Source organism: Cydia splendana, chromosome 8, assembly GCF_910591565.1.
Source record: "Cydia splendana chromosome 8, ilCydSple1.2, whole genome shotgun sequence".
Taxonomy (NCBI): Eukaryota; Metazoa; Arthropoda; class Insecta; order Lepidoptera; family Tortricidae; genus Cydia; species Cydia splendana.
In genome coordinates this window covers 18295965-18321565 of record NC_085967.1, presented here as the reverse complement: position 1 = coordinate 18321565, position 25601 = coordinate 18295965, and the positions used below count along the sequence as shown (strand labels likewise).

The window sequence follows — 25601 nt, the reverse complement described above, 5'->3', positions numbered from 1 at the left end:
CGTTAAAATAATTTTCACCGTTGGTTAAAATTCTCCCACATTTCAAAGTTTGAGAACCTGTAAACAGCATGATGACGTAGGCGCGTGTCAGTTAGGTCATACGCGAATCTCGGAATGGAGTACCAGGCGGAGTATATTATTATACCATGAGTCTAGCATAAAAGAATTCCAATATTCTTTAGTTTAGGTGTAATATATCCATAGATTGGCGAACAGCTTTCTATAATCTGTGCTGCCTTTCAAAGTCAAGTCAGTTGAAACATGGTTAAACTCGGTGGTTAAAACCACGGATGATAGGCCGCCGGCCGGTGGTTTAACGCATTCACTGCCAGGGGGCGTGGCCTAGGAACAAACTTGTATGAAGGTGAACGCACATATGCGTTGGGGGCAGTGAATGTGTTAAACTCATCTCGAAACTATTACCGTAGTACATCATGCATTAATGCTTTGTATTGTGAAATGTTTTACTTGTAATCTACGCTTACTGTGTTTTGGCATGAGTCCATGAGGCTGCCACTTCTCCAATAAATAATAATAACTTTCAATAGATCAGGATCAGAGCTGGCTTTATTCCTCCGATATTTCCTTCGTTTTGTGCGCCGCGTGCGTAGTTGTCCGCGTAAGTCTACAATTGTGATTTTTTGTGCAATCATTTGTATTCGTTGACTTTGCTAAGTCTAAGTGTACTAGGCACATAGACCTATCATTCGCTAATTAACGCTATCATCTAGTTCTGTGACTAGGCAGCATGTGTTTTAAGGCTGGGGCTTGCATCCTGAAATCAGAATCCGGGTAAACTTGCGTGACCTCGCTCGGTGCAAGCAAAACAGTTGCAACGAAAATTAACTCACTCATGATTCGCTTCTGACAATAGGAAAATAAAGATGATCTAAAGGTGAGTAACGATGTGCCGTATGTGTTCCATGTTTTTTACATTAATTTATATAAGTCATATATTCATTATGTATGACTTAATGCCTTATGGTATTCTCTACTATACAACCACTGGGCAATTGGGCATACCTAAATAAATTATGATAAGAAAGAAAACAATATACGAGGTACATAGTACTTAATTCATGTCAAATTGTATTTCAACATTTTATTGAATCATTTAATTAACGTTTACCCATTAATAAATATTATAGGTACTTTCTAAATATGTAGCTATAAGTAAAAATGAAAACTCCACAACAACCCAAGTAGGTACCTACAGGTAGTCCAAAAACTCCCAACTATAAATATGGTAATAATATATTTAATTTACTGGGTATTGGAAATAAAATTTATATCTAAATTCAGGTAAGCAATATAAAGTAGGAAATAAATGTGGTAATTCATTGACAAAATATTTTTATAAATGGAAGGAAAACCCAGACAAAAGCAAACAGAACCATTGGCAATTATATACGCATTGAATGTGGACCATAGTTATAGTACAGTCACCTGCAATCGTTGCAATACCACAGAATAACTAATAGTACTACCGTACAGAAAATTCACTCCTTCACAAAAGTCAGATTTAGGTATAAAATTATACCTATATTCGCCGCCTGCAAGCGAGCGGCAGCCCACTGCCATACGCCTGCCCGCCCGGGAGGCGCGCCAGCCAAATGTCCCTAAACTGCGTAGTGACACGTCCCTGGCAATACTATGTTACTCTTGGAAGGCCGCAAAAATATGTGGCTATACAAATAGAATCGTGTCAGATATTTTTGCGACCTTCGTTGTGTAACATATTATTGCAGGTGACTGTACTACTGGACTAATAGTTGGGTGGTTTACATACAAATCATAAGAAACCCGTCTATATTTATTACACATGCGTAAACCCATCTTTGTCATCGAAATCTGTTTTTTTCGGACAGTCCTCCAACTTCACCGAGTCCGGATTCGCTGCTAAATAGTTCAGCTGATCGGAGGACAAAGACTTCGCCAACGGAGTTTCGTCCACGAACAAGTCCACCTGGAGATGAACAAGGTATGTTTGATGAAGAAGATTGGCCAGTCGAAGTATTTAGCAGATGGTGCCAGCATAGCTTGCCCTGTCAATCCCTAGAATTGTGTCAAATTCTTGTATTTTTAAATATAATTGTATGCCGGGATGCCAGCCCTTTAAGCCAAATCTCGGACACTCAACTTGAGAAAGGGGCAAGCTATGATGACGCCATCTATGCAAACCTTTGACAGTTGCCAACCCCATTAATATCATACGGGGACGGGAAACACCACGGCGAACCAAAAAGGGACATTAGTGCACCTCCTGATGCCTCGTACTCTCTGATATCCCTATCAGCCGTTGATATTTTGCGACGTAATAGAAACGTCCTTTGAAACTGACAAAATCAATTTAAGGATTAAGTCTCACGAACCTGCCGCGAATATGCCGCTCTCATACAATGGAAGTTGCGCTCTCATTTTCAGACTGGCAATGTCAGAATGTCCATACAACAAACGTGTTTTTTTTGTGCCGTTTTTTGCGTAATGGTACGGAACCCTTCGTGCGCGAGTCCTACTCGCACTTGGCCGGTTTTTTTAGTTGTAGCATTTTACGAGTATAAAGTATGAGTAAGCACAGTCGCCTTCAGATATATCAGAGCGGCCAAGGCGATCACAAATATCTGAACCCGCCTCTACTGTCAAGGCATTAGAGTGCATGTTCAGATATTGCGAACACCTTGGCCGCTCCGATATATCTGATGGCGATGAAATAAATAGATACCGTATCGAAGTCATGTTCTGGATCTGGGACTGTTACTGCTGGATCAACTGCCGGTTGAGTTCGACTATCAGCTGATGTGCCGCTTCGCTGCAATCATAAATAATCTAATATTCATATAAGTAGTACTATAGACCGACCGCTTAAATGAGTCCTCGCCTGCGCGGTATGGGGGCGACGGGGAGGGACGATTAAGGGTGGCGGGGAAGGTGTGGGGCGTACGCCTGATTTCGAGTAATTTTGGTTACATGTCTGACTGCTTAAATTTTTAACCTTGATTAAAAAAACTGTTAATTGACTCTTAATACGAATTTATATTATACCTACATCGCACATCTCAAAAAATCTAAATTTTTGAGCCTCTACATCCATACCAAAAAAATATTTGGTAAAATAATACATCACTGATTACAAGCCACTCACCAAACTTTGTCTTCTCATTTCACTTTTCAACACTTCCAATTCTTCTTTTGTTTTCCTTTTAAAGAAGTTCAACTGGAAAGCAAATAAATAAATTTAACCATTTTCGAATAAAACCAAATGGCGAAAAATACAGTTGCTCAGAATTTTTTCTTATATTTAATGGTATGGCATGCTTAAAGAAGGACAGTCAGAGTGCAGCTGAGGTCGCTAAGCCAGGTAACCAACTCAGGCGAGACTGAGTCCAAGTCTTCAGCTGGTTCAGAATACGAGTGAAGCTGAAGGGGACAGCAGCGTGCAAATAAAATGATCACACGCGATAATATCTTAAAGGCACACTTGAATCATATTGCACCACGCTGAGACTGACCGGACCAGCAATACATGGTGTTTTGAAGCCGTATTTCTGAGAAATGTTATCTAATATAAAAGGATGGATATTGTTTTTCCTGATTGGCTTTTAATATTGGTGACTTACCTTGTAAAGTATAACTCCTATGATGAGCAGGAGAAGCAAGCCCACTAGGATAGCGATCAAAATGGTTCCTATCGGACTCTTCGGCTTTTCTTCCAACGTTATTACTGTAGATATCCTAAAATTAGACACATAAATATCATTTCTCTCTTTCTATGTATATCTCTCTATTTCTCTATTAAACAATTTATAAAAGAAAACAATCAAAGAAACAGAAATGTGATAATAGTTATTTACGATACAAGTGCGGAAAAGAGGAAATTCGAAACGAGTGGCGATAAATTGCGAGAGTTGCGAATTACCTATTCGCACGTGTATCGTAGGTAGGTACAACGTTTTACAGTAGGTACATATGGCCTTTTAAACTTTTGACATATGCACGGAAAGTACTCTTTTCCGCACTAGTGCGGGAAAGTAGAACCATATGTACTGTAATATTATATTATTAGCTTACTTACGATTTATCCTTGGTTTTGTCTGGTAGTAATTGCAGCCTTAGTTTTGATGTTATTTTTGTAGTACCTTTCTTTAGGGAAATCTCTAAAACGACAAAACATGTGCTTATTACTTTAAAAAACCCTAACATTTCGGAAGAACTAAAATAATTACAGTTGATAAAGAAAGCAATTTTTAAAGCGAAGAAAGAGCTTGTCTACCCTTAGAGCATTTAGTAACTGGAGACGCCTTGGCTGTCATTTTCTGTACAAAACAGTCTGCCGATTTTTGGGGGGGAGGGGCACGTCAAATGTATTTGTACATGATTTGTACGTAACGGACAAATAGCCATGTCAGATAAACGCTGACGTTGAAACTGAAAAATTGAAAGAGAGAGAGAGAGTTGTTGAGTTGAAATGCTGAATTGTTCAAATTTTTGCTTGGACTGATCCAAACAAAAGTTTGCACAATTGTGCAAGGTTTTCGGCAGAGGGTTAAGCTCTTAAAGGCGACTCCGGTTATTAAATGCTCTAAGTGTCTACCCTTATAGACGGTCTTCTCCATATTGACCTTAATTTAAAGTAGAATTAATTTCTCTGTTTACACATACTGAGCTAGAGTTAGACCAAGAAAAGTCTACAGCGATTTTGATAGTCCACGCAATGCAAGTGTTATTTATACGTCATAATTTCATAGAAGTTTGACGTCTAAAATGACACTTGCACTGCGTGTGCTATCAAAATCGTTGCAGACCTTTCTTAGGGTAACATTCCATTTGTGACCGCAGCTGCACTACTAGTACTGAACGCGTCGGTGTTATTGTCAATTTCCATAGTAAAATGAATGGTAGTGCAGCTGTCGTTGGAAATGGACTGTCACCTTATAGTCTAACTCTACTTACCTAACTTATTTTTGACAATAGTTGAAGACACAATAATTGTCGTCGTAGAGTTCGGTGCCAAGGGGATTGAACATTTCCAAATGTTTGCCATTTTCACTGAACATTTGTTTGGTTGGCCAACCCTTACCTGTGGGAAAGAGATAGATACATTTAGCAACTGAAGTAGGTGTAAAGTAAGGCCACTTCCCATCTCAATCGCACTTGTATAATTATCGGCGCGATTCGGGAAATGAATTAGACATTCACTAGATATGAAATAGTAACGATATGTGACGTTCTATGGCAAAATGTACCTTTTGGCCGCAATAATATTGGAGCGGCGTTAATAATAGCGTAAGCGCCAACCGCTATAGGGTACCTTTTTCCGTGGAACGTCACATGTCGTTACTATTTAATATATAGTGAATGTCTAATTCATTTTCCGAATCGCGCCGTATATTGCGGGCTCGCTCGCACAGGGGCACTGACCGTGGCATCATGGGCGGGACAACAATATAAATGGCGAGTCGATGTACGAAATTCTTCGTGCATAGCGTCCTTACTTTAATCAATCAATCAATCAATCATTTATTTATTTCTTTAAATGTGGTACATTAGTAAAGCTATAATAACACAATTTTGTTCAGCACATCCTGCCTTAGGCGGTATTAGAAGTAGCGTAGCGGTAAAGCACGGAGCTTTAAAGGTAATAAAAATTGAAGTGTGTTGGACGGACGGACAGAATAAGCTTCGTAATAGGTACTGATGTGCCGGTCGGAAAGTTTCTAAACTTGAAAAATTTCCACGTGGATAAATTACGGTTTTTTTTAATGGGGATAGAAATTTTACAGATCCAGATTTTTCGCTTTCGTAAAACTAGTGCCTACGTCAAATCATGGGATTAGTTGTCAAGCGGACCCCAGGCTCCCATGAGCCGTGGCAAAATGCCGGGATAACGCGAGGAAGAAGATCCAAAATGAAAGTTTCCTTCATTTCCTGAAGATCTCGAGTTTTTCAAAATTTTGAAAACTTTCACAACATGCACATCTTTAATAATAGGGTTCCGAATGCCACCATTTAAAGCATGTGCACACTGACTGCGTATGCGTAGGCGTGCACGTGCTCGTAGTAATATACAGATCCTTATGAGCGACGGTACACCGCTTGCGTGACGTGTGCGTGTGCGGCTCCAACATTTTAGCGCAGGCGCACGTGCACGTCTACGCACACGCAGCCGGTGTGCTCTGGCCTTTAGGTACGCAACTCACCAAACTTATAGAGTCGTACCGAGAAAAGTCTGCAGCGATTTTGATATCCGACGCAGTGCAAGTGTCATTTTAAACATCATACTTCTATGAAATTATGACGTGTAAATAACACTTGCACTACGTGAGCTCTCAAAATGATGCTCGCTGCAGACTTTTCTTGGTCTAACTCTAGAAACCTATTCATTATAATATTCTTACCATAGATTTTTCTATGTAAGTGTTGTCCATTCCATCTATCGTCAGGAACACCTTCTTCCATTGAAACGACTGATTGTTATAAATCTGGAACAGAAAAATTCTCGTATGTTGATCCAAAGACAAAAATAGTTTTAACTGACAATTGCAAGCGCATATTTCATGACTATATCTCATATCCCTACTAACAAAGATACATTGATTAACATGCTTAAAATCTAAGACAATTTCGTGCTTCGAATTTGACAGGTAAACGAGATGGCGATGTACAGCTCCATACATTTTGTGGTAACTCTAATTGTCAAAAGTTGACGTTTGACAATTCCGTGACCACGAAACAGATGGCGCAGTACAGCGCCATCTGTTTTTATCAATCATCATCATCATTCCACGAAATCGCGGGTAGAAGCTAGTAGAAGATTAAAAAAACTTGAACTAACAGTATAGGTTTGTTCCACTGACAACTTATCTTCCATCGAATCCTCTAATTCTGCGTCGGATATGACTCTATTTATAGTAGACCTGGAATAAATAAATTCTTATTACATAAGACACACTTTGTTTATAATGTACCTCAAGTGATGGAGCCACCCGGTAAGCAAAAATGCCTGTGTTGGGTGGCGCCGCTTTTCCTTTAGGTGACATAACTATTATCAAAGATACATTGATTGATTAAGATGGGTAAAATGTAGCACAATTTCGTGCTTCGAATTTGACAGTAAACGAGATGGTGCTGTACAGCTCCATACATTTTGTGGTAACTCTGATTGTCAAAAGTTGACGTTTGACAATTTAGTGCCCGCAAAACATATGGCGCAGTACAGCGCCATCTGTTTTGGATGTCAAACTAAGGGACGTTTTTTTCTTAGAGTTTACCACTCTATTAAAATCAATTCTCTTTGCTATTATATAACTTATGCTAATTAACTCTAATTTACTGGCTAAAATTCTAGTTTATTGTTACTATTTACATTGAATCTAGAATTATGATACATGAATCCAAAAAAGAAATGTATTATGTATCCCTCTCTATCTCTGTGTGTGTGTGTGTGTGTGTGTGTGTGTGCGTGTGCTTGTGTGTGTGTGTGTGTGTGTGTGTGTGTGTGTGTGTGTGTGTGGGTGGGTGTGGGTGTGTGTGTGTGTGTGGGTGTGGGTGGGTTTTGGGTGTGTGTGTGCGTGCGTGTGTGCTTGTCTCTTTGTATGTTTTTTCAATCAAGATTAATGTAGTAAAGTCTCTGTCTCATCATAGGTTAAGGTTTAATATAAACCAGAAAGAAAAATTCGGTAAGAGATGTTGTGTGTTACTTTTGGACGACTTATTATTCTTATGAAGTATAGTTAGCAGATCTTACTTTAGATACCGACTTATTTTACAAGAAACAAACAAATAAATATAGTTGTGCCTTGTGTTGTAATGTTCTCGAGTGAGAACATTCCCCAAAGTAAACAGAGAACGTTCTCGAGAATAGCATAAGTATTAAATATAAATCAACAAACGTTTGCTAATTTGTGTCATTTTCATGAAGATACTAAAAAAATTTAAATAGAGTACATTTCGCATATACATTTTTAAGATTTTTTTCCAACGAATAAAATTCAAAAATCCTTTGCTATATGTAACAAAGGCACCCCGTTTTGCTTTGAATACTTTCTAAACTCACCCGTGAATAACAACATTTTCGAGCACTTTTTCAAAATCGTAGTTCAGCGTAAGGGAGGAATGCACCGCGTCCGGTTTGTTACATTCCTTGTGCACTTCCACGTCGATCGTGAGTCCCTTCTCTTCGATATTCAAGGTATTAGTCTGCAGCTGAACGTCTATTGTTTTCTACAACAGATCAATACAGAATAGGTATATTTTTGTAAGTAATTAATTGTTATACTAGAGACCCACCCCGGCTTCGCACGGGTTATACACGAAACCTTAAGGGGCTACCTGCGGTTTTTATCGATTTTTTACAAGTTTTGAATCATATCTCCTACATTTGCACTACAGATAGATTTATAAGACAAACGGCTTTCGGTTCTAGGTGAGCTATATGTCACAAATTGAGTCGTTATAAAATTCGGTAATTATCGTACGTGCTCACAAAAAATCATGAAAACGGTTGAGAAATGCGAGCTGTAGTGACGAACAGCAGGATGTACAAAAGCATTTTTGCCCAAGCTGAAATGGAGACGTACACGATCGGTCAGAGTTCCAGAGCGAAAAGGTGCAGCAGCACTCCATCCCTATTATGTATTACCAGTAGGTAATAGTAGTAACTATGATTGCCATTTAATACCAAACTTAAATATGTACATATCAAATGGTTACTTACATTTACAAAAGGCTTTTGATACTGTATCAATCCCAATTCTATTAGCTCGATTAGAGAATATTGGCATAAGGGGTCTTGCACTTGATTTTTTCTGACATCTGACAGGGAGAATGCAATGTACATGCATCAACAGAATCAATAGTGAATGGATTCCTATTGAGTACGGCGTCCCACAGGGCAGTACCCTAGCTCCAACTCTTTTTCTTATTTACGTTAATGGCCTTTGCAAAAATAAAATAGCTGGTTGCGAAACCCTCATGTTTGCAGACGACACAGTGTTATTATTCCATGATAAGAGTTGGGGCGGAGTACGTGCGCTTGCAGAAAATGGCCTTAGACTAGTCACCTCTTGGTTGGAAGATTCTTTGCTCTCACTCAATATAACCAAAACAAATTACATTTGTTTTAGTAAAACAGCAGCCACTAAACCTGGGAAAGATTTTAAAGTGACTATACACACTTACCCATGCAACAGAAATATCTCCGTGGACTGCAACTGTGCACTATTGAAACGTACTGATCACCTCAAATACCTAGGAGTACAGATCGATGCGCATCTCAAATGGAATCATCACATTACTGTTGTTGCTTCTAGAGTTCGGAAACTTATATATGCTTTCAGAAACTTAAGAAGCGTGGCAAGCAAGCAACTGTTAATTAAAACATATAAAGCACTAGGTGAATGCATAGTGAGCTACTGTATTTGCTCTTGGGGTGCTGCTGCTAAGACTCATATGATTGAGGCAGAAAGAGCCCAGCGAGCTCTTTTAAAGGTCATGCTATACCTACCTTTCCGCTATCCCACTACCGAATTATATAACATGGCTATGGTTCCCACAGTTCGTAAATTGTATATCATGCAATGTCTAAAAAGATATCACCACAAAGTAGTCCCAACGTTATCGATATGCCACAAGCGTATTGAGCGCTGTCCTCTTCCGAAATGCAAAACTAAATTTGCCAGACGTAATATCAATTATAGCGCCCCCTTAATGTATAATAAAATAAAAATAGAACTTAAAACTATAAAAACATTATCTAATCATGCTTTTAAAAAGACAATTTGGACATGGTTGTGTAATATGAATTATGATGAGACTGAGAAACTATTAAGCCAGGGATTATTTGGGTGTTAGATTAGTACACACGCACGCGCACACATACACACTCACACTTAACACACTCTCACACACACACACACACACACACACACACACACACACACACACACACACACACACACACACACACACACACACACACACACACACCAATGCATGCAAGTTTTTGAATAGCCTTTCCCGCTATATTGTTATTGTTTGTACCTAAACTAGATATTATATAAAAGAGTTTATTGTCCATACTTCTTATGTTACAATTTAAGTCAAATTGTTCTTTCAAATTTTAGCTGATTATGTAATACGGGCAACCACTGGGGCTGCAACACAGTGTAAACTAACGCAGTCTCCAGGGCTCCAACTTCATATATAGCATGTATGTGTTTTTTGAACAATAAAGATTTATTTATTATTTATTATTTATTATTTATTGGTTCCAGTGCGGAAAGGCGCCGGCAATTCACACTTATACGCTCCCATCTCCTTGGCGCACGGTAGAGTGTGCACGAGCGTGCCGCTCACGCGCACAATCACGCGCGCACCGCATCCCATCACTATTGTCGCCTACTAACTACGATAGCCATATAATACCAGACGACTTAAATATTAAATGGTTACTTACATTGGTACCAGTACGGAAAGGCGCCGGCAATTCACACTTATACGCTCCCATCTCCTTGGCGCACGGTAGAGTATGCACGAGCGTGCCGCTCACGCGCACAATCACGCGCGCACCGCATCCCATCACTATTGTCGCCTACTAACTACGATAGCCATATAATACCAGACGACTAAAATATTAAATGGTTACTTACATTGGTACCAGTACGGAAAGGCGCCGGCAATTCACACTTATACGCTCCAATCTCCTTGGCGCACGGCAGGGTGTGCACCAGCGTGCCGCTCACACGCACATTCGCGCATGCGCCACATCCCATCGTGCCATTGTTGCTCACTATGACCGTCACTGTCTCCATGTCAGATGAACCGACGATGTATAGATGAGTTCTGAAATTTAATACGATAATAGAGATGGACATACCATGCACATCTTCTCACTCTCTCTTCTCCTCTTTTCACTTATTCTTGATGACCCTCGCTTTTTATCGTTCATGATGCAAAGGTGTGTTCATTGTGGCAACGCGGCGAGCGTGATAGACAATTTTGCACCTGGAGGATCGCGGGGCGAGTTTCTAGTATTTTGGTTTGTTAAAAATTATTTCATTCTAATAAGGACACATAGACTTTTGTTTATAAATACAACTTAACCAAAGTTCTCTTAACCAAAGGTCTTAGTTAATACATTATTTTGAAATGGCTAGTAGTATCATAACGGACTACCCCCTGCCAAAAAAGCATTAGGTATAATCAGGTTGAAGAATAATAAGGTTGCCTTTCCTCTGTAGCGGAGATGAAGGAGATGTGCGGGAATGGATCAATAGCATTGATTGGTTGTAATACTTGTAATCTATAGGTAAATACTTCTCTTCCCCGCTCCGCTGGATTACAACCAGTGCTATTGGTTGGTACGTCTCCTCTCATCTCAGCTCATCTCCGCCTCGATGGAAAGGCAGCCTAAATGAACGTACCTGCCACTTTTTCCAGACCACATCAGTTTAATAGAGTATTCAGGCTCGCAGGGCACACCACCGTAGTTGCACTGCGGTTGCGTCTCTTTAGTTAAGCTACTCTGTGGGCTTATTGTCACCCAAGTATTTCTGTTACGAAGTATGCCTTTCAAACGGTTAGTAAATGATCGTACCTGCCACTTTTTCCAGACCACAGCAGTTCCACAGAGTATTCAGGCTCACAGGGCACCCCGCCGCAGTTGCACTGCGGTTGCGTCTCTTTGGTCAGGCTACTTTGTGGGCTTATTGTCACCCAAGTGTTTTTGAACTCTGGAATGTGGGACCAATATTAGGCAAGTTGGCGTCTGACTACGTTAGCGGGCCTTTAAGACTTATTTCGCCAAACCGCTCCAAGTGGTTGTATTCCCGAACTAAGAGCCTACCGCGAACCACGTTCGACGTGTCACCTCGCTGTCGCACTTGTAAATTCGAACGTATGTTTGACAGGAAGGCAACACGTCGAACATGGTTCGCGGTTCCCTCTCTGTTCAGGCTACCTTTGACTCAGGCCACTCTGTTTAGCCTAGCCAAGATGACAATCGTTAGCGCTACGACAACGAAACGCTATCTGTCTCTATCAGTCTTCCATATTAGTGGGAAAGAGAGACACATAGCGTTTCGTTACTTTCGTTGTCGTAGCGCAAACGGTTGTCATCTTGGCTAGGCCTTGTTTTGTTCCACTAGGTAACTCTTAGTTTTAACTTTTAAGTCTTATGTTACTAACAATGGGCGAATGTTATCTTTGAAATAAACAAATTGAAATTAAATATTTTACAAGCTTCAAACATGCAGTGTTTGTTAGTGAGTTAATTGGTTTTTAAACCAAATCTTCCGTTCACTGTTCGAACTAGTTCTCTCTGTTCTCTTTGCAAGATTCTCGATTAGAAGTCGTTTAATATTATTTCAATATAAATAACTCATAATAGTCATAATTTAGGCATACCTTTCACAGTTTTAATGTCCTCCATCAAAGAGACTGTTGTGTTGACCTTACAGGAGAAACAGCTCGTCTAGAAACAAAAATAGAGGCGCCATCTAGGCGACGTGAATAATACTAACACGTCCGTCGCGATTCACTGGGCAAGTTTCAATGTGGAGAGTCATGTAGTAAAAGATTTTTAATTTTCCGCTAGATGAAGCTAAATGTCAAATTTATAACATCGCACAGAGATGGCGCTTCGTTTAACGTTCAAAAATTTATTTACACGCCTTTATTATATCGTCGGGTGACAAGGAAAAGTCACTAAGTACTATCAAAAAATTAAAGTAACAATGCACTTTATTACACTTGTAACACGGTTTATTGTCCAATAATTTCAATGGTGTTAGTTAGTGACTTTTGCTTGTCACCCCACGATAAAGGTCGTGTAAATATATTTTTAGAACATTAGCTTGTAAAGATATTTGTAAACTCGACCGTACAAAAAACGAATCTAATAATATCGAATAAAATAGAGCATACAACGTACTCACAATAAGGTAGTCCCGACAATATCGGTGCATAGTCCCATTAATGTCTGTAGGCTTGTCTGTTAAAACTATCTCGTATGTTTTACCGTTGTTGTCGCTTTTAAAAGTAGCCTTGTCGCCAGTCAACTCATTTTTAACCAATAACCCTGTAAACAGTTTATTGTTATAATACACGGTGTGGCCTGTAACACGAGCAAAGAATTAAAACATAGATTGTACTCCTCAAACGGTGACACTTTTGTTCAACAACATTTAAAAATTATGAAGTATTTAGACTCCCTATTTTTCATACAAAATAAATATTATCTTCAATGGACGCCATCGCCACGCCAAATTATTGTGATTGACGTTGCTTGTCACGCCTTAAACATAACAAAATTCGCAATACATTGCGTCTTAGAATAAACTTTAAAGTGTAATAAAAATCAAACCACAACTTATTTTTAAAAGTCGCTGAACAAATGTTGGTCAGTATGAGGAGTACAGCCTACAGTTTAATTTATTGCTCATGTTACAGGCCACACCCGGTATAATCAATACTTATCTACTACAAAAGCTAGGACATTTAAATATCTATGGTAAAATAAAAGGTGTGTCGAAATTAGACTCAGATTCGCATAAAAACTTACTCATTGTAATTTTTTTGGGTTCTTTAGGCTTCTCAATGGTCACACACGAAGCAAAGCCAAATTCAGTGTTTGTGTTTGTCTGAAACATTTAAAAGTCATATTAAGTTTCTATATATACAGGGTGATTTCGGGGTCGTGATCCAGAACCACTTTTTCTGACTCTGTAAATGATCCACATTATCATATGGTAGTATTTGATTAAAAGATAATTACTTGAATTATTCTTATTTTTCAAGTAAAATTAATGTTATACTAAGTAATTATGGTCACCCTATGACTTTTGACATACGCTGTATGGAAAGCGACAAGACGTCACATTGAGTAGGGTCACCAAATTGTATGCAAAAATGTTTTTTCCTACTTGTCATCTGGAAAATAATCATCATTTTTGGTGATAAACAATAATTAACAACATCATTAGGCTCATCTTTGGATTCTGTACGATGTCTGGCTCTCTTGCTCCACGACCCCGAAATCACCCTGTATATGTTGCATTTTATTGATCAGTAGAAACTAACTGTAAATTATCTATTCACCATTAACATTAACCAAATAATTATAGTCAGTACATTTATGTTAAAACATTAATAAATTAGACATTTAACATAGGGTAGATAAAATATCTATTATATTATTTATTTATTTTATTAGTTTTAGTTTTAATTTATTTAGTTTATACATAATTTTAATAATAGTTTGTATAAGTTTTGTTATTGAATAAATTACTTCCATTAATATCCATTCCTTATCCTTCCATTTTTTTTTAATTTATTTATCAAAGGCACATATACATAATCAATTTTAAAGTTACTCGCCAAACTACGTAGAATGCAATTTTATACAATTTTATGCACCTACTTAAGTTGCTATCATTCTAAAGCTTACCCTAAATTTAACATTAAAGTTATTATCAGAAACTAAATAGATATAAATGAATGAATCGTGAAAAATGAATTGAACGTAAAATGATTAAATAAATGGACTCCTCTTCGGCTATGGCTAAAGAAATATGGGTCAAAAATGCTCAAGATCAAGACTATCATCGTGCACTTTGTTAACTAAGAAGTCGTAACACTTATTGCAAAGACATAATGTTCACCGAGGCATCGCGATGGTCAGTTCAGAGTGTGTAGTGCCTATTAACTGGGGGTACTTATTGGGACCAAGCAGAACTCGGTTCGACGTTATGGTCGTTATGCGTCGAGGCATACATCAACTAAAATGGTGGATGATATCAAAGAGAATAGAGTGTATAGAGGCGGATTGTCAAAGTAAATTATGTAGCCACTGTAAATTTACTGCTATCTTTCGACAGAAGATTAACACTGTTAGAACGCCATTTTACTTTAATCCTTATTCACTGATATGTGTTAACTTGTTAAATATGAATATTAACACCATCTACTCGACACTAGGCCAAAGGTATGGTGCAATGTTTTCGAGCGATGGCGCCATAATCTTCAGCCTACGCTCGAGTAGATGGCGTTAATATTAATATTTAACAAGTTAGCACATATCAGTGAAAGAGTAATGATCAAAGTCAAATAACGTTCTAACAGTTTTATCCTCTGTCGAAAGATGGCAGTAAATGTACTGTAGCTACATAATTTACCATGACAGTAACTCTCTATTTCGAATTCTCTTTGATGATATTGACGCTTTTAGAGAATACTGTTCGACAACTGCAAGAGATTTGCGTGTAGTTTGGGTCCAAAACGGTATTGCTTCAAAATATGTACTTACGGCATAGTCTGTAAATTCAGAGGTAACATTCACTGTGATGGCCCGGATTCCCCTATACATTGTAACGGTCGATTCCTCCGGAGCACCAACTGCAAGTTCTGCGTAAAGAAATATAAATACAATATAAATACCTACATATATGTATACAGGTAGAGTAATTTTGTTTTCAGACCTAAGCATGACCTAAGTAACCAATTTCATGCATTAGCCAGAACAAAGTTTTTATTAATTTTTAGCCTCTCGTAATTCATGCACTGCTATTCTACGTTCTTAGCCGCATGGTTATCGTGCTATGTAGCGAAAATGCGCTAGTACTTCTACGTTGCAACAATTTAAACATTTTCATCATCGTCTCTCTCAATCTCATCGAGTGCGAGCGGATACCAAATGGTACGACTCGGGAGTTTGTTTAGTGCACACTAACCATCGCCAGCGGTCGTATCATTTCGATATACATATATTCAAACTATAACTACCTAATTTTAAAAATAGAATAGTACCGGTACGTACCATCACTCCCATTGTCGTTATAATCAGCGACCGGCTGCAGACTGAAACCAAAAGACTGGCTCTTCTCAATCCTCTGTGTCCTGGCCAGTTCTGACACTGATATCGTGACTCGTTTGCTCTTAATGTTCTCATGTATGGCGTAGCCACAGATAATGTATAACACGCCTCCTGACTTCTCGAATGGCGCGCTGACAATTATTTCTGAAACATATTTTTGGTACCATTAAGTTCTGTCGTTCAGCGGGCTCTATCTCATAAACCTTTAATAGCTTTAATAAAGCTTTATCACACTGGCGATTTGCGGGAGAGTTGAAATCGAGGCAAGCGCCGTGTGTGACCGAATCGTGTCCGTGCAATTTTTTTTTCGCGATTTTGGGGTTGGTCCAATAGTAAAAGTTGCTCAGTATAATCCCAAAACCTCCCTGGCAACAGGAATGCAGTTATTTTAGGCACCCTGTATAATATATGTACACCAGGCCAAAGACCTCTTTGACCAAGCGAGAATTGAGACACCAGCGTGCTAATTTCTCACATTGGTCACCGGGCATGATATTCTCCTGCCAGCTATGCGGTCGCGAACTTACTAGTCCTTTGCATAAATGCCGCTCTCTGGTGGACGCTGCTTAATCCATCAATTCCATCATATTCTTAATGTTAAAGGCCAATGATTAGATGAGTTTACACAGCAAACGATACAGAGACAACTAATTTACCTGGATAAGAATCGCCGTTCACATCGTTAGTGGACAAAGTCGTCCCGAACCGTGAGCCGCTCTTTACCCCCCAAATTGTCAACATCAAATCCATTTCGACTGTTTCATTATCGAAGGGATTAATCTGAAATCAAAACAAAAATGTGTATCGATGATTGATAATATTTACCAGCACTACAGAGAGTTGTGGGGACCGATAAATCGATCAAGATCGTAGGTAATCCCTAGCGTCGGCGTCTAGTCAACTCTATGCCTACAGCTTGACGCAAAGTTGGCGCAACTGCGCAGCGACTTCATTTTCCATAGAGCTGATTAAAGTGTCATTCTATGGAACTTGCTAACTATGTAAACAAAAGTCACTAGTAAATTCATAATTCAGAGACAATGTCAATATGGCGGTTTGTTTACATAGTTAGCAAGTTCCATAGAATGACACTTTAGACACCGACGCTCAATAGATGTTAGTGTGGGGTCTGCCTTAAAGAGATTAAAATGAGCCTCAATTGGGTATAGTTTGTACTGACCGATTTAGAATAAATGTGCGTCGCGCCGGTGTCGTAGTCGGCGGCCCAGCGGTGCTGCGCCGGCGCGCCGACGATGAGGTCGGCGTGACCGTCGCGAGTAACATCAGCGCTGGAAAGCGCTGCGCCGAACATGCTGCCTACGCTTTCAGTCCTGTCGTTCAGTCTGCGAGGGCTAGATGAAAAGATAAGTTTCAAATCAAATAAATATAAATATAAAAAATAAATATGAGTTAAATAATAATATGTAAATATTGGAAATCAGATTACCTCTGGGAGCGTAGGTTCGGATCCTACCGACTGCGCCAAATGATATGTATGTAAAGGGCGATATAAAGAAACCCGATGTGACTTCAATGGCGGTTTATTATAAACTAAAACATGGCCCAACCAAACCCACCCACATATGTATATCTATAACTTATTAGTTATGACTACCTAGATGTGGTATGAGTGTTTCTAAGTTATTCTTAATTAAAACATATAAAATAAAAGTATACAGACCAATCAAATCCTGGAGCAAAAGCATGTAGAGCATCGTTGGAGAAGAAATCAATCTGAAATATAAAAAAGTTTACGCTTAAAATATATAACAATGAGTGTTTACAAAATATACAACGCGAAAATAAAAATAGTTTTGATTAAAAATATTATCAAATTTGCTTTTCCTCATACTGCGGTCTGGGTAACAATATGCGCACTTAAAAATTAAATATACTTACAAGGAAAGAAATAACTATAGTTGGATCAAGCTAACTGTGCATGTAAATTTCAATGAAAATTTGTAGCAATGTCATGATTAATGTAATTTTTTTTATGAAATGACGACTCAATTTGTTCTATTGAATTTGGTGCAAAGTAAGCATAGACGGTATGGTGTTTCATTTTTCCGAATTTTCGATTTTCATCTGACTTTGCTCGAATTCTTGTTCTAACTGATAAAATAATATTATACGTTAAAAAAAATTAAAATCGGTCAACATTTAGAGGTTGCACAACATCAACAAAGATTTTTCAAATAACCAACGACTCTACATCGGAGGGTAGAAAATGGTTTAAGCGGCTACCATCAAAGCGGAGAGTAGTGTGATACTGAACCTTCTACATATAAATAAATTTTAAAATTAGTAGTAAACTTGGATTTTGGTTACTCGATAAATGTTCTAATTAAGATTTTTCAGTTTTTCCACCTGTTTCCAAAGGAAAAGTGCTTTTATCGTGTTTTAGACGCAAAATTCAGTTTTCTCATTCGATTTTAGTATCAGTTCATTATATTTTGTCATTTTAGAACATAGTTCATTTTCACGCAATGTATGGGGTTCTTACTCTACCTTTTCAACTTGTGCAACCTCTAAACGTTATTCGATTCTTTCGAAAATTGAAATAGATAGTTTTTAGTGTGGGGAGACTCCATTGGTGAGCAAAGTCAGGAAAAATATTACAACTTTTTTTTCTCCATACAAAAGTGAATCACCCTTAGACGGACTGTAATATACTGATAATGTACGAGTACGAGTAATGTAATGTACGTGTATATGTTTCGGGGAAACATCAGGGGCAGTGCAAGCATATATTTTAGTCTATGTTTCACACCACCGTACACGACGCTCTCCACGAGGCAGCAAATAGAAGTATGGCGCCGAGTGGTCCGCACAAAACTATTTCGGCGAGATGGTCACGACCCTCAGCATTGAAGAAACCGACGCGAGGAGGAGGGATGTTTCGAAGCTTACTCGAAGGGTAAGCAGCTTGTGCTTGCAACGCTCATCGGAAACAGTTAAGGCATAAGGCAGACAGGCAGTGGGAGAGGTGGTTCATAAAAATATGATTTTTAATTTTTATTTGGTTATAATAGTAGTTTATGTGACTGCTACATAATGAAAGGCATTAAAATACGAGTGTGGGTTTATGAAACGAATGAAATGAGTTTCATAATAGTATCACACGAGTGTTTTAATGCCTAATTATATACAGTTACATACACTGCTTTATCTACACACATATTATAAACTTTCTATGATATATTCACTAACCTCATATTACAGCCGACATTGGGGCACTTTCCTCTCTGGCGGAACTCGCGGATATGAGATGGCGTCTCCGAAATATCTTTATCGTACATTTTACACGAAACTTTTGTTATAGTTACTTTAAAAACAACATAACAAATTATTTTTTACTTACAAACTAATTAAAAGATAAACTGTACGTCAAATGGCTGCAAATGAAAACTTTTTTCACGCATGTCACGCATCCGTAGTTTTTTTTAAATTCAAAGACAAACTAGAGTCGGGGTCGATTACCATATCGTCCGATACCAACTTACAAGCGAGATTTGTCAATATTGTATGCAATTGTCATTTGATTTCGAATAAAACGTCATCTCGACTGATATTAGAATAGGGGTCAAATCAAATTGCCTTTTTTTCCAGAGATGTTCGAAATTAGAATGTCATTACCAAATCGATTTTGATATAGTAATGAAGCTATTACCACATTTTCACAGATAAGAAATTTGCTGTAACAAAACAGTTTATCGTAATGTGGGCCATTATTTACGGATTTTGAAGGTATCATAGAGAGTTTATGATATGTGTGTAGATAAAATAATTAACGTATTAAAAGTAAGTACGTAATTATTCTTATTCCATAGTTATAAATGTTAGAATTATTATCGGTTAATTTTGTGTAAAATAAATGTTGTAATACTTACATAGCCTTTCTCCATTCCTATAGAGTTAACGCTAAAAGCGTAGCATATTTTATTTTCAGAAAAATAATCTCCAAATGTTATTGCTTGACCTGTAATTTAATTAAAAATTGGTTACAATATGAGTGGTGGTAATTGCTATAACTGTTCCAAATTTTAGGTATCTACGTCAAAGGTCTCTGAGAAAAACGCATTTAACTGATTTGCAAGACCGAAGTGATCCCATAAGTGTTCCGTGAACAAAGTTTTGCACGGAACACTAATTATTTGTCAAAGCGACGTCAAAAATATGTAAGCACTATTTATCATCACAAGGGTTATTAAACTTATTAATGTTATTATCCTTGTGGGGCATTGGGGGTTCAACAGCTTTTGTGTATCAAAAACAGTATTTTTATTATTGGCTTGAAATCACTTTTTATTAAAACTATGAACACGACCAGTTGGAACTTTTATTATGGAAATGGAAAATTTGGAATCCCAAACAAAAGTATGAGAGGTTCCGTATTTTTCCATGTGGAAATTCATAATTTCAACACAACACAACACAACAAAACTGAATTACCGTATGTCGTCGCCAGGCTTAATTCTTGAGGTTTAAAACATTCAGAGTAATTCTCTGCTTTTAACGTTTGGCTGCACAACGCAGCCTTATTCTCAAACAGTTGGGATATTATGACTCTATCATTGTCATCTACTAATGTGCTCCAACCGCCTCCTCCTTCTACCCATAGAGCTGAAACTGTAACAAGATATATTGTAGCAAGACGCATTGACAGTAAATAAATAAATAAATATTATATGACTATTTTTACACAGATCGACCTAGTCCCACAGTAAGCTCAATAAAGCTTCTATTGTGGGTACTAAACGATGATATATATAATTTACACATATATATAAATACCTACTTATATACATAGAAAACATCCATAACTCAGGAACAAATATTTGTGATGAACACAAAAATAAATGCCCTTACCAGGATTCGAACCCGGGACCTCCTCCTTCGTAGGCAGGGTCACTATTACCGACTACTAGGAGGCCGTTAAGGGGCCCACTGATTACCAGTCCGCCGGACGATATCGGCCTGTCAGTTATGCTCTAGTTTCCTAGGATAGCGGTGTCGTCATATAGCGGCCGTCTCCATACAAATACTACGACATCCATATTTAGCCGTATTATTTAGTATAGAGACGGCCGCTATATGACGGCACCGCGCTATCCTAGGAAAACCGATCTTAAGAAGCAAAATTTGACAGCTCCGAACAACTGACAGGCTGATATCGTCCGGCGAACTGGTAATCTGTGGGCCCCTTTAAACCGTTACGAGGAGGCAGTAATCTGTTATACCAGGCTGGTGTTACCAGCATCAATAAACGAGAAGTAATTTTATGCAAAGTTCATACAAGTGCAATGTAAACCGTTTTCTTTTACTCGGCCTGGCAAAAATTATATTTGCAAGTTCTTTAGCGAAAACTCTTTCATACTCGTAGGTATGCCCAGCTGTTCTTCTTTACAAGTGGCATTTTACGACCGATTTTCGTGAAATTTGTTGAGCAGCTTCAAGTCAACAATATCTACTTTCTACTTATTTACTTATGGATAGACAGAATACTCTTTATCGCATACCTCACACCTCAGTAAAAGACAGCTTTAAAAACAATTGGATATTGCTGACTTTGCTTCTTTATCATATTTTAATAATGGAGCCATGGGGCACATCCCCATGACATATCTCACAGAACTACTAGTAATATATTTAACTTACTACTTATATTGGAGTTGAGAGACCAAGGTTTTGGTGTTTTTTCAATATTATCGTAAATGAAGCAGACGCCGAACGCCGCGCTAGTTTTTGTATGTAGATCGATATTACCAAAATATGCGGTCCTTAGCGGTGCACATACCTGGAAAGTTCGATGGTGGCGATTAAAATTAAAAAATCAAAAGGCTGAACTCCTTAACCCTTTGAATGCGACACCTATCGTGTGCGTTACTTAATTGTGAACCTTGTTTGAGTGCATGAAGGTCGAAGTCAAAGGGTTAAAATTATAAAGCCACTACAATAGCGAATTTGGAGTTTTATCACAACTATTATAATATAATTGCTTTAAGTATTACATGATCAAGGCTCTTGTGGGATAAAAATACACAGTCCCCCAATATCATACATAACAGTGTTGGCCGAAACGTTAAGGCAATTAACTATTATCGGCCATTAATCTTTATAAATTGAACCGTAAACTGTAACCGTCCGTTACGGTTTACGGCTCAATTTATAATGGTTAATGGTTAATTGCAATTAACGTTCGGCCAACACTGATACATAAGGACAAATGAGTGCAATGAGAGGCGCACCAATCACCAAGACTATCGTGAAGTTCGTATCAAAACCACAATAAATGTGGGTGCGGACTCCAGGGTATATTGTCTCTTCTCTTATTTCCATCCTGTTACCCCCTACTGGGGTGTAGGGCTCGAATCTTTTCCTTCCACTGACTCCGGTCCTGGGCAGCTTGGGTAGCCTCCTCCCACCCGATCCCCAATACACCCAGCTCTTGCTCCACAGAACGAGTACAGGGTATATTATATGTAAAGAAAAAACAAAACATACCACAAAACCATTTTTCTTTGCTGCTATTGAGGCACCCAGGTAAAAATGCTGATCTGGATGCACAGCTGAAAAACCAAATTAAATTTTAGCAAACTAACATTGAAAAAATTTAATAATTAAAAATATGTTATAAGTTAAGCTAATTTAACCTAACAGTCATAAGTTTTTTATGTAAAACTTTTACTCGCTTAAATTTTTTTGTGTTACAATTTCTAGCAACGAACACGACTACCAGACAGATATATGCTACTTGAATGCTTATATCCAGTTTTATGTAATTTTATTTTAGAATGTCGTTTTAAAATGAGAGCGTACCTCTTCAAATGTATGGTAGCTAGGTTCGTGTAACTCTTAAATACTCACTTCTGTTCGATATCCCTTTAAAGTCAATGTGTACGGGATCATTGCATTTCTTATTCTTGATGTCCTTTACAGAGCAATGATACACTTTCCCGTCTGTATTGTAGAGTGGTGCACCGATAACTGTACAAAACAAAATCACAAACCTATTAGTAAGCACAGGCGTTGCGTTGCTAACTCCGCCGTTTCGTTGCGTCGCTACAAGTACATATTTCATTTCATTTCATTTCATTTCATTTATTTCCCAGATATAAGCTGACAGTATTTCACCAAAACGCTTACACGGTATAGTACAAAAAAAAACTTAAAATTTAACAGTTGTGCATACAATAAAAATTAAAAATCAAGTCACAAAATAAATTAAGCATACAATAAAAAATAAGTCACAAAATAAATTAAGTCGCAGAATATACCAATTAATTACACAGAAATCACAGAATAAATAAATGTCACTATCAATAAGTCAATAAAACATAAACAAATAAAAATAATAATAACAATTCATTTACACAGAGTCGAGAACAGGTAGGACAGCTTCTAGGAAAATACCTAACTGGTCAGCAAAGATGTCGGCATCCGGGACCTGCATCAGCAGATTATTTATAAGTGCGATGGCCCGAGCGGAGGGCGCGCTCGCCGCACGTACAGTCCGCGTCACAGGGCCTGCCAGTAGGCGCCTACGCCTTCGTGCAGGACGTGCGCCACCCGAAACCGAATCCCCTTCCATTGGACAGAAGCTGGGTAACGGAACAGCAAGCCCTAAGCGGCCCAGGACACTAGAATTGTCGACCCTACCGTGAGCCGCATATGCATTTGGTGTGAGCCGCATATGCGGTCATATGCGGCTCACACCAAAGTTGGTGTCTAGCAGTAGTACTTAGTTGCCACGCACCGCTACGGAACGGACGCCTGCTCCCGCTTGCGCTTGTATCTCTCGTAATAGACGCGTTTTGTTAGAGAGTGAACCTTCTGTACCTAGTATTACTATTTACTAGCGACCCGCCCCGGCTTCGCACGGGTTAACAAATTATACACCTAAACCTTCCTCGAGGTTCTCGAAAATCACTCTATTAATAGATGAAAACCGCATGAAAATCCGATCAGTAGTTTTTGAGTTTATCGCGAACATACATACAAACACACAGACAGACGCGGCGGGGAACTTTGTTTAATAAGGTGTAATAATGTAGACAATTTCCTTTAAAAGTCTACGGGGTTAGCAGTATCTTAAACTTTATGGACAAAAATATTTTCCCTATACTCATACAATAGCTATATTAAAAACATCGTGATGAATAATATTTCCAGTGACTTATACATATGTATTTTTAAAACTGGCAGCAAGCATGAGTCACTAAATATAAAACATATTAAAAAACTTATTAAGACTGCACCTCGCCCTCATTGAGGGAATTGTGTTTTCTAATTATATAAATCAGTATAATGTATTACCAGTATTACTATTGTTGTCCTATTGATTCTCCAACTAAACATGTGGCAACCACCAAAAATGTGGCAACCATTTGCCGTTTAGTTGATAACGCGAAAAATAAGCAATGTAATCGTAAATGATACAATTTATAGTAATGAAAATATGATTTACTGCTATTTACTTAAGGCGAAGTTATGAACCATAGGCGAATTTAGGAAACGTAGTTTTGCCAATCCTTGTTTTCATTGAACTGCAACTTTGATAACGGAGTTTCCTTATAATCATGGAATAAGAATTTGTGTTACTGTAGATTAATTCGATTAATGGTTAATAATAGTTACTAATAATTTTGAATAAAACTAACCTAGTCTCGCATCATCCCTTTGATATCCCAAGCTGAATCCATAAGCACTGTTTATTTTATCATCCTTCAGATCAACTGCAGAAAGCTCGTGATAAAATAGTGCCGCCGCTAAATGCGCAGACAACAGCAGGGCACACGCTGACCGAAACATGGTCTCTGAAAACGAAATTACCAGTTGCAAATACGAGAAATATTTATTATTAAGTATCCCCAATATTTCATACACTTTTTGTTTGTATGAAATATTGGGCTGCTGAAAACGTATCTAAATTAACCAAAAAATTAGGGACATCAGTAAAAATGGAAAAAAGCTCCTGATTCAGAGTATAAATAATATAGGTATTCAAAATTCTTCACATAACAAATTTAGGTACAAATTTAAATAAAGATGCCTATTTGCCAAATTTGCGAAGTGACAATTCGATCAAACATCTATTTGGAATATAATATTAGCCAATAAAAAACGTTTGCTAAATAAGTTTTTGTCTTAGTAACATTTGACAAAGTAAAATCATGCCAAATGATAATTTGACCAAATAAATTAAATGCGTAGTGTACATTTGCTAAAGAGTCATTTGGAAATTAAACTACTGCGATAAGTTTGTTGGGAAGTGAAATTTGGCGAAAAGTATTTGGCCCAAACGGAAGTACACGGTTTATCCTATTCCTTATCAGTTTACTACACCATAAATGCTCTTTAACGGATTTCCGTATTTTGTTATACTTTTGTACAGCAAAAAATATTAAAATGTTACTTACCCACTGTCTACTAAGTAAAAAACACTAAAAACTTAATAACTACTGTAACCTGTGCATGGTCGGAACGGAATGTAGATTTAACTCTGTTTTCGATATTCCCAATACGAGGAAAGAATTACCACAATATAGGTAGACGTGTCAGAAGCCGGTGTTGCTCGAAGAGGTAGGTACATGAGAACATAAGTATTCATGAATCATGACAAGGACAATAAGCACTATAATCCGTGTAATTTAATGAACTTAATGACCAATAACGTAATTTGAACTTTTCAAATATCGGCGTCTTTGGAAACTAATCACATTATTTTGGTTTG

At 38.0% G+C, this 25601-nt stretch overlaps 2 protein-coding genes across 2 annotated transcripts; both read right to left on the bottom strand.

Annotated features, from left to right (window-relative positions):
* Positions 1–1793: 1793 nt before the first annotated feature.
* Positions 1794–10576, bottom strand: LOC134793065 (uncharacterized). The gene is made up of 10 exons (XM_063764589.1): positions 10454–10576; positions 8054–8220; positions 6833–6914; positions 6396–6479; positions 4951–5077; positions 4073–4154; positions 3618–3732; positions 3143–3214; positions 2723–2809; positions 1794–1966 (listed from the first exon to the last, which is right to left on the bottom strand). The coding sequence occupies exons 1-10, from the start codon at positions 10574–10576 to the stop codon at positions 1817–1819; spliced, it is 1089 nt and encodes a 362-aa protein (XP_063620659.1). The 3' UTR covers positions 1794–1816.
* A 46-nt stretch (positions 10577–10622) lies between these two features.
* On the bottom strand, positions 10623–25400 carry LOC134793064 (integrin alpha-PS2-like). The gene is made up of 17 exons (XM_063764588.1): positions 25288–25400; positions 24529–24684; positions 22736–22855; positions 22373–22437; positions 21527–21665; positions 20321–20497; positions 19759–19847; positions 17550–17602; positions 17049–17220; positions 16525–16648; positions 15812–16012; positions 15302–15399; positions 13559–13637; positions 12933–13075; positions 12403–12469; positions 11594–11729; positions 10623–10839 (listed from the first exon to the last, which is right to left on the bottom strand). The coding sequence occupies exons 2-17, from the start codon at positions 24677–24679 to the stop codon at positions 10623–10625; spliced, it is 2031 nt and encodes a 676-aa protein (XP_063620658.1). The 5' UTR covers positions 24680–24684; positions 25288–25400.
* Positions 25401–25601: the final 201 nt, after the last annotated feature.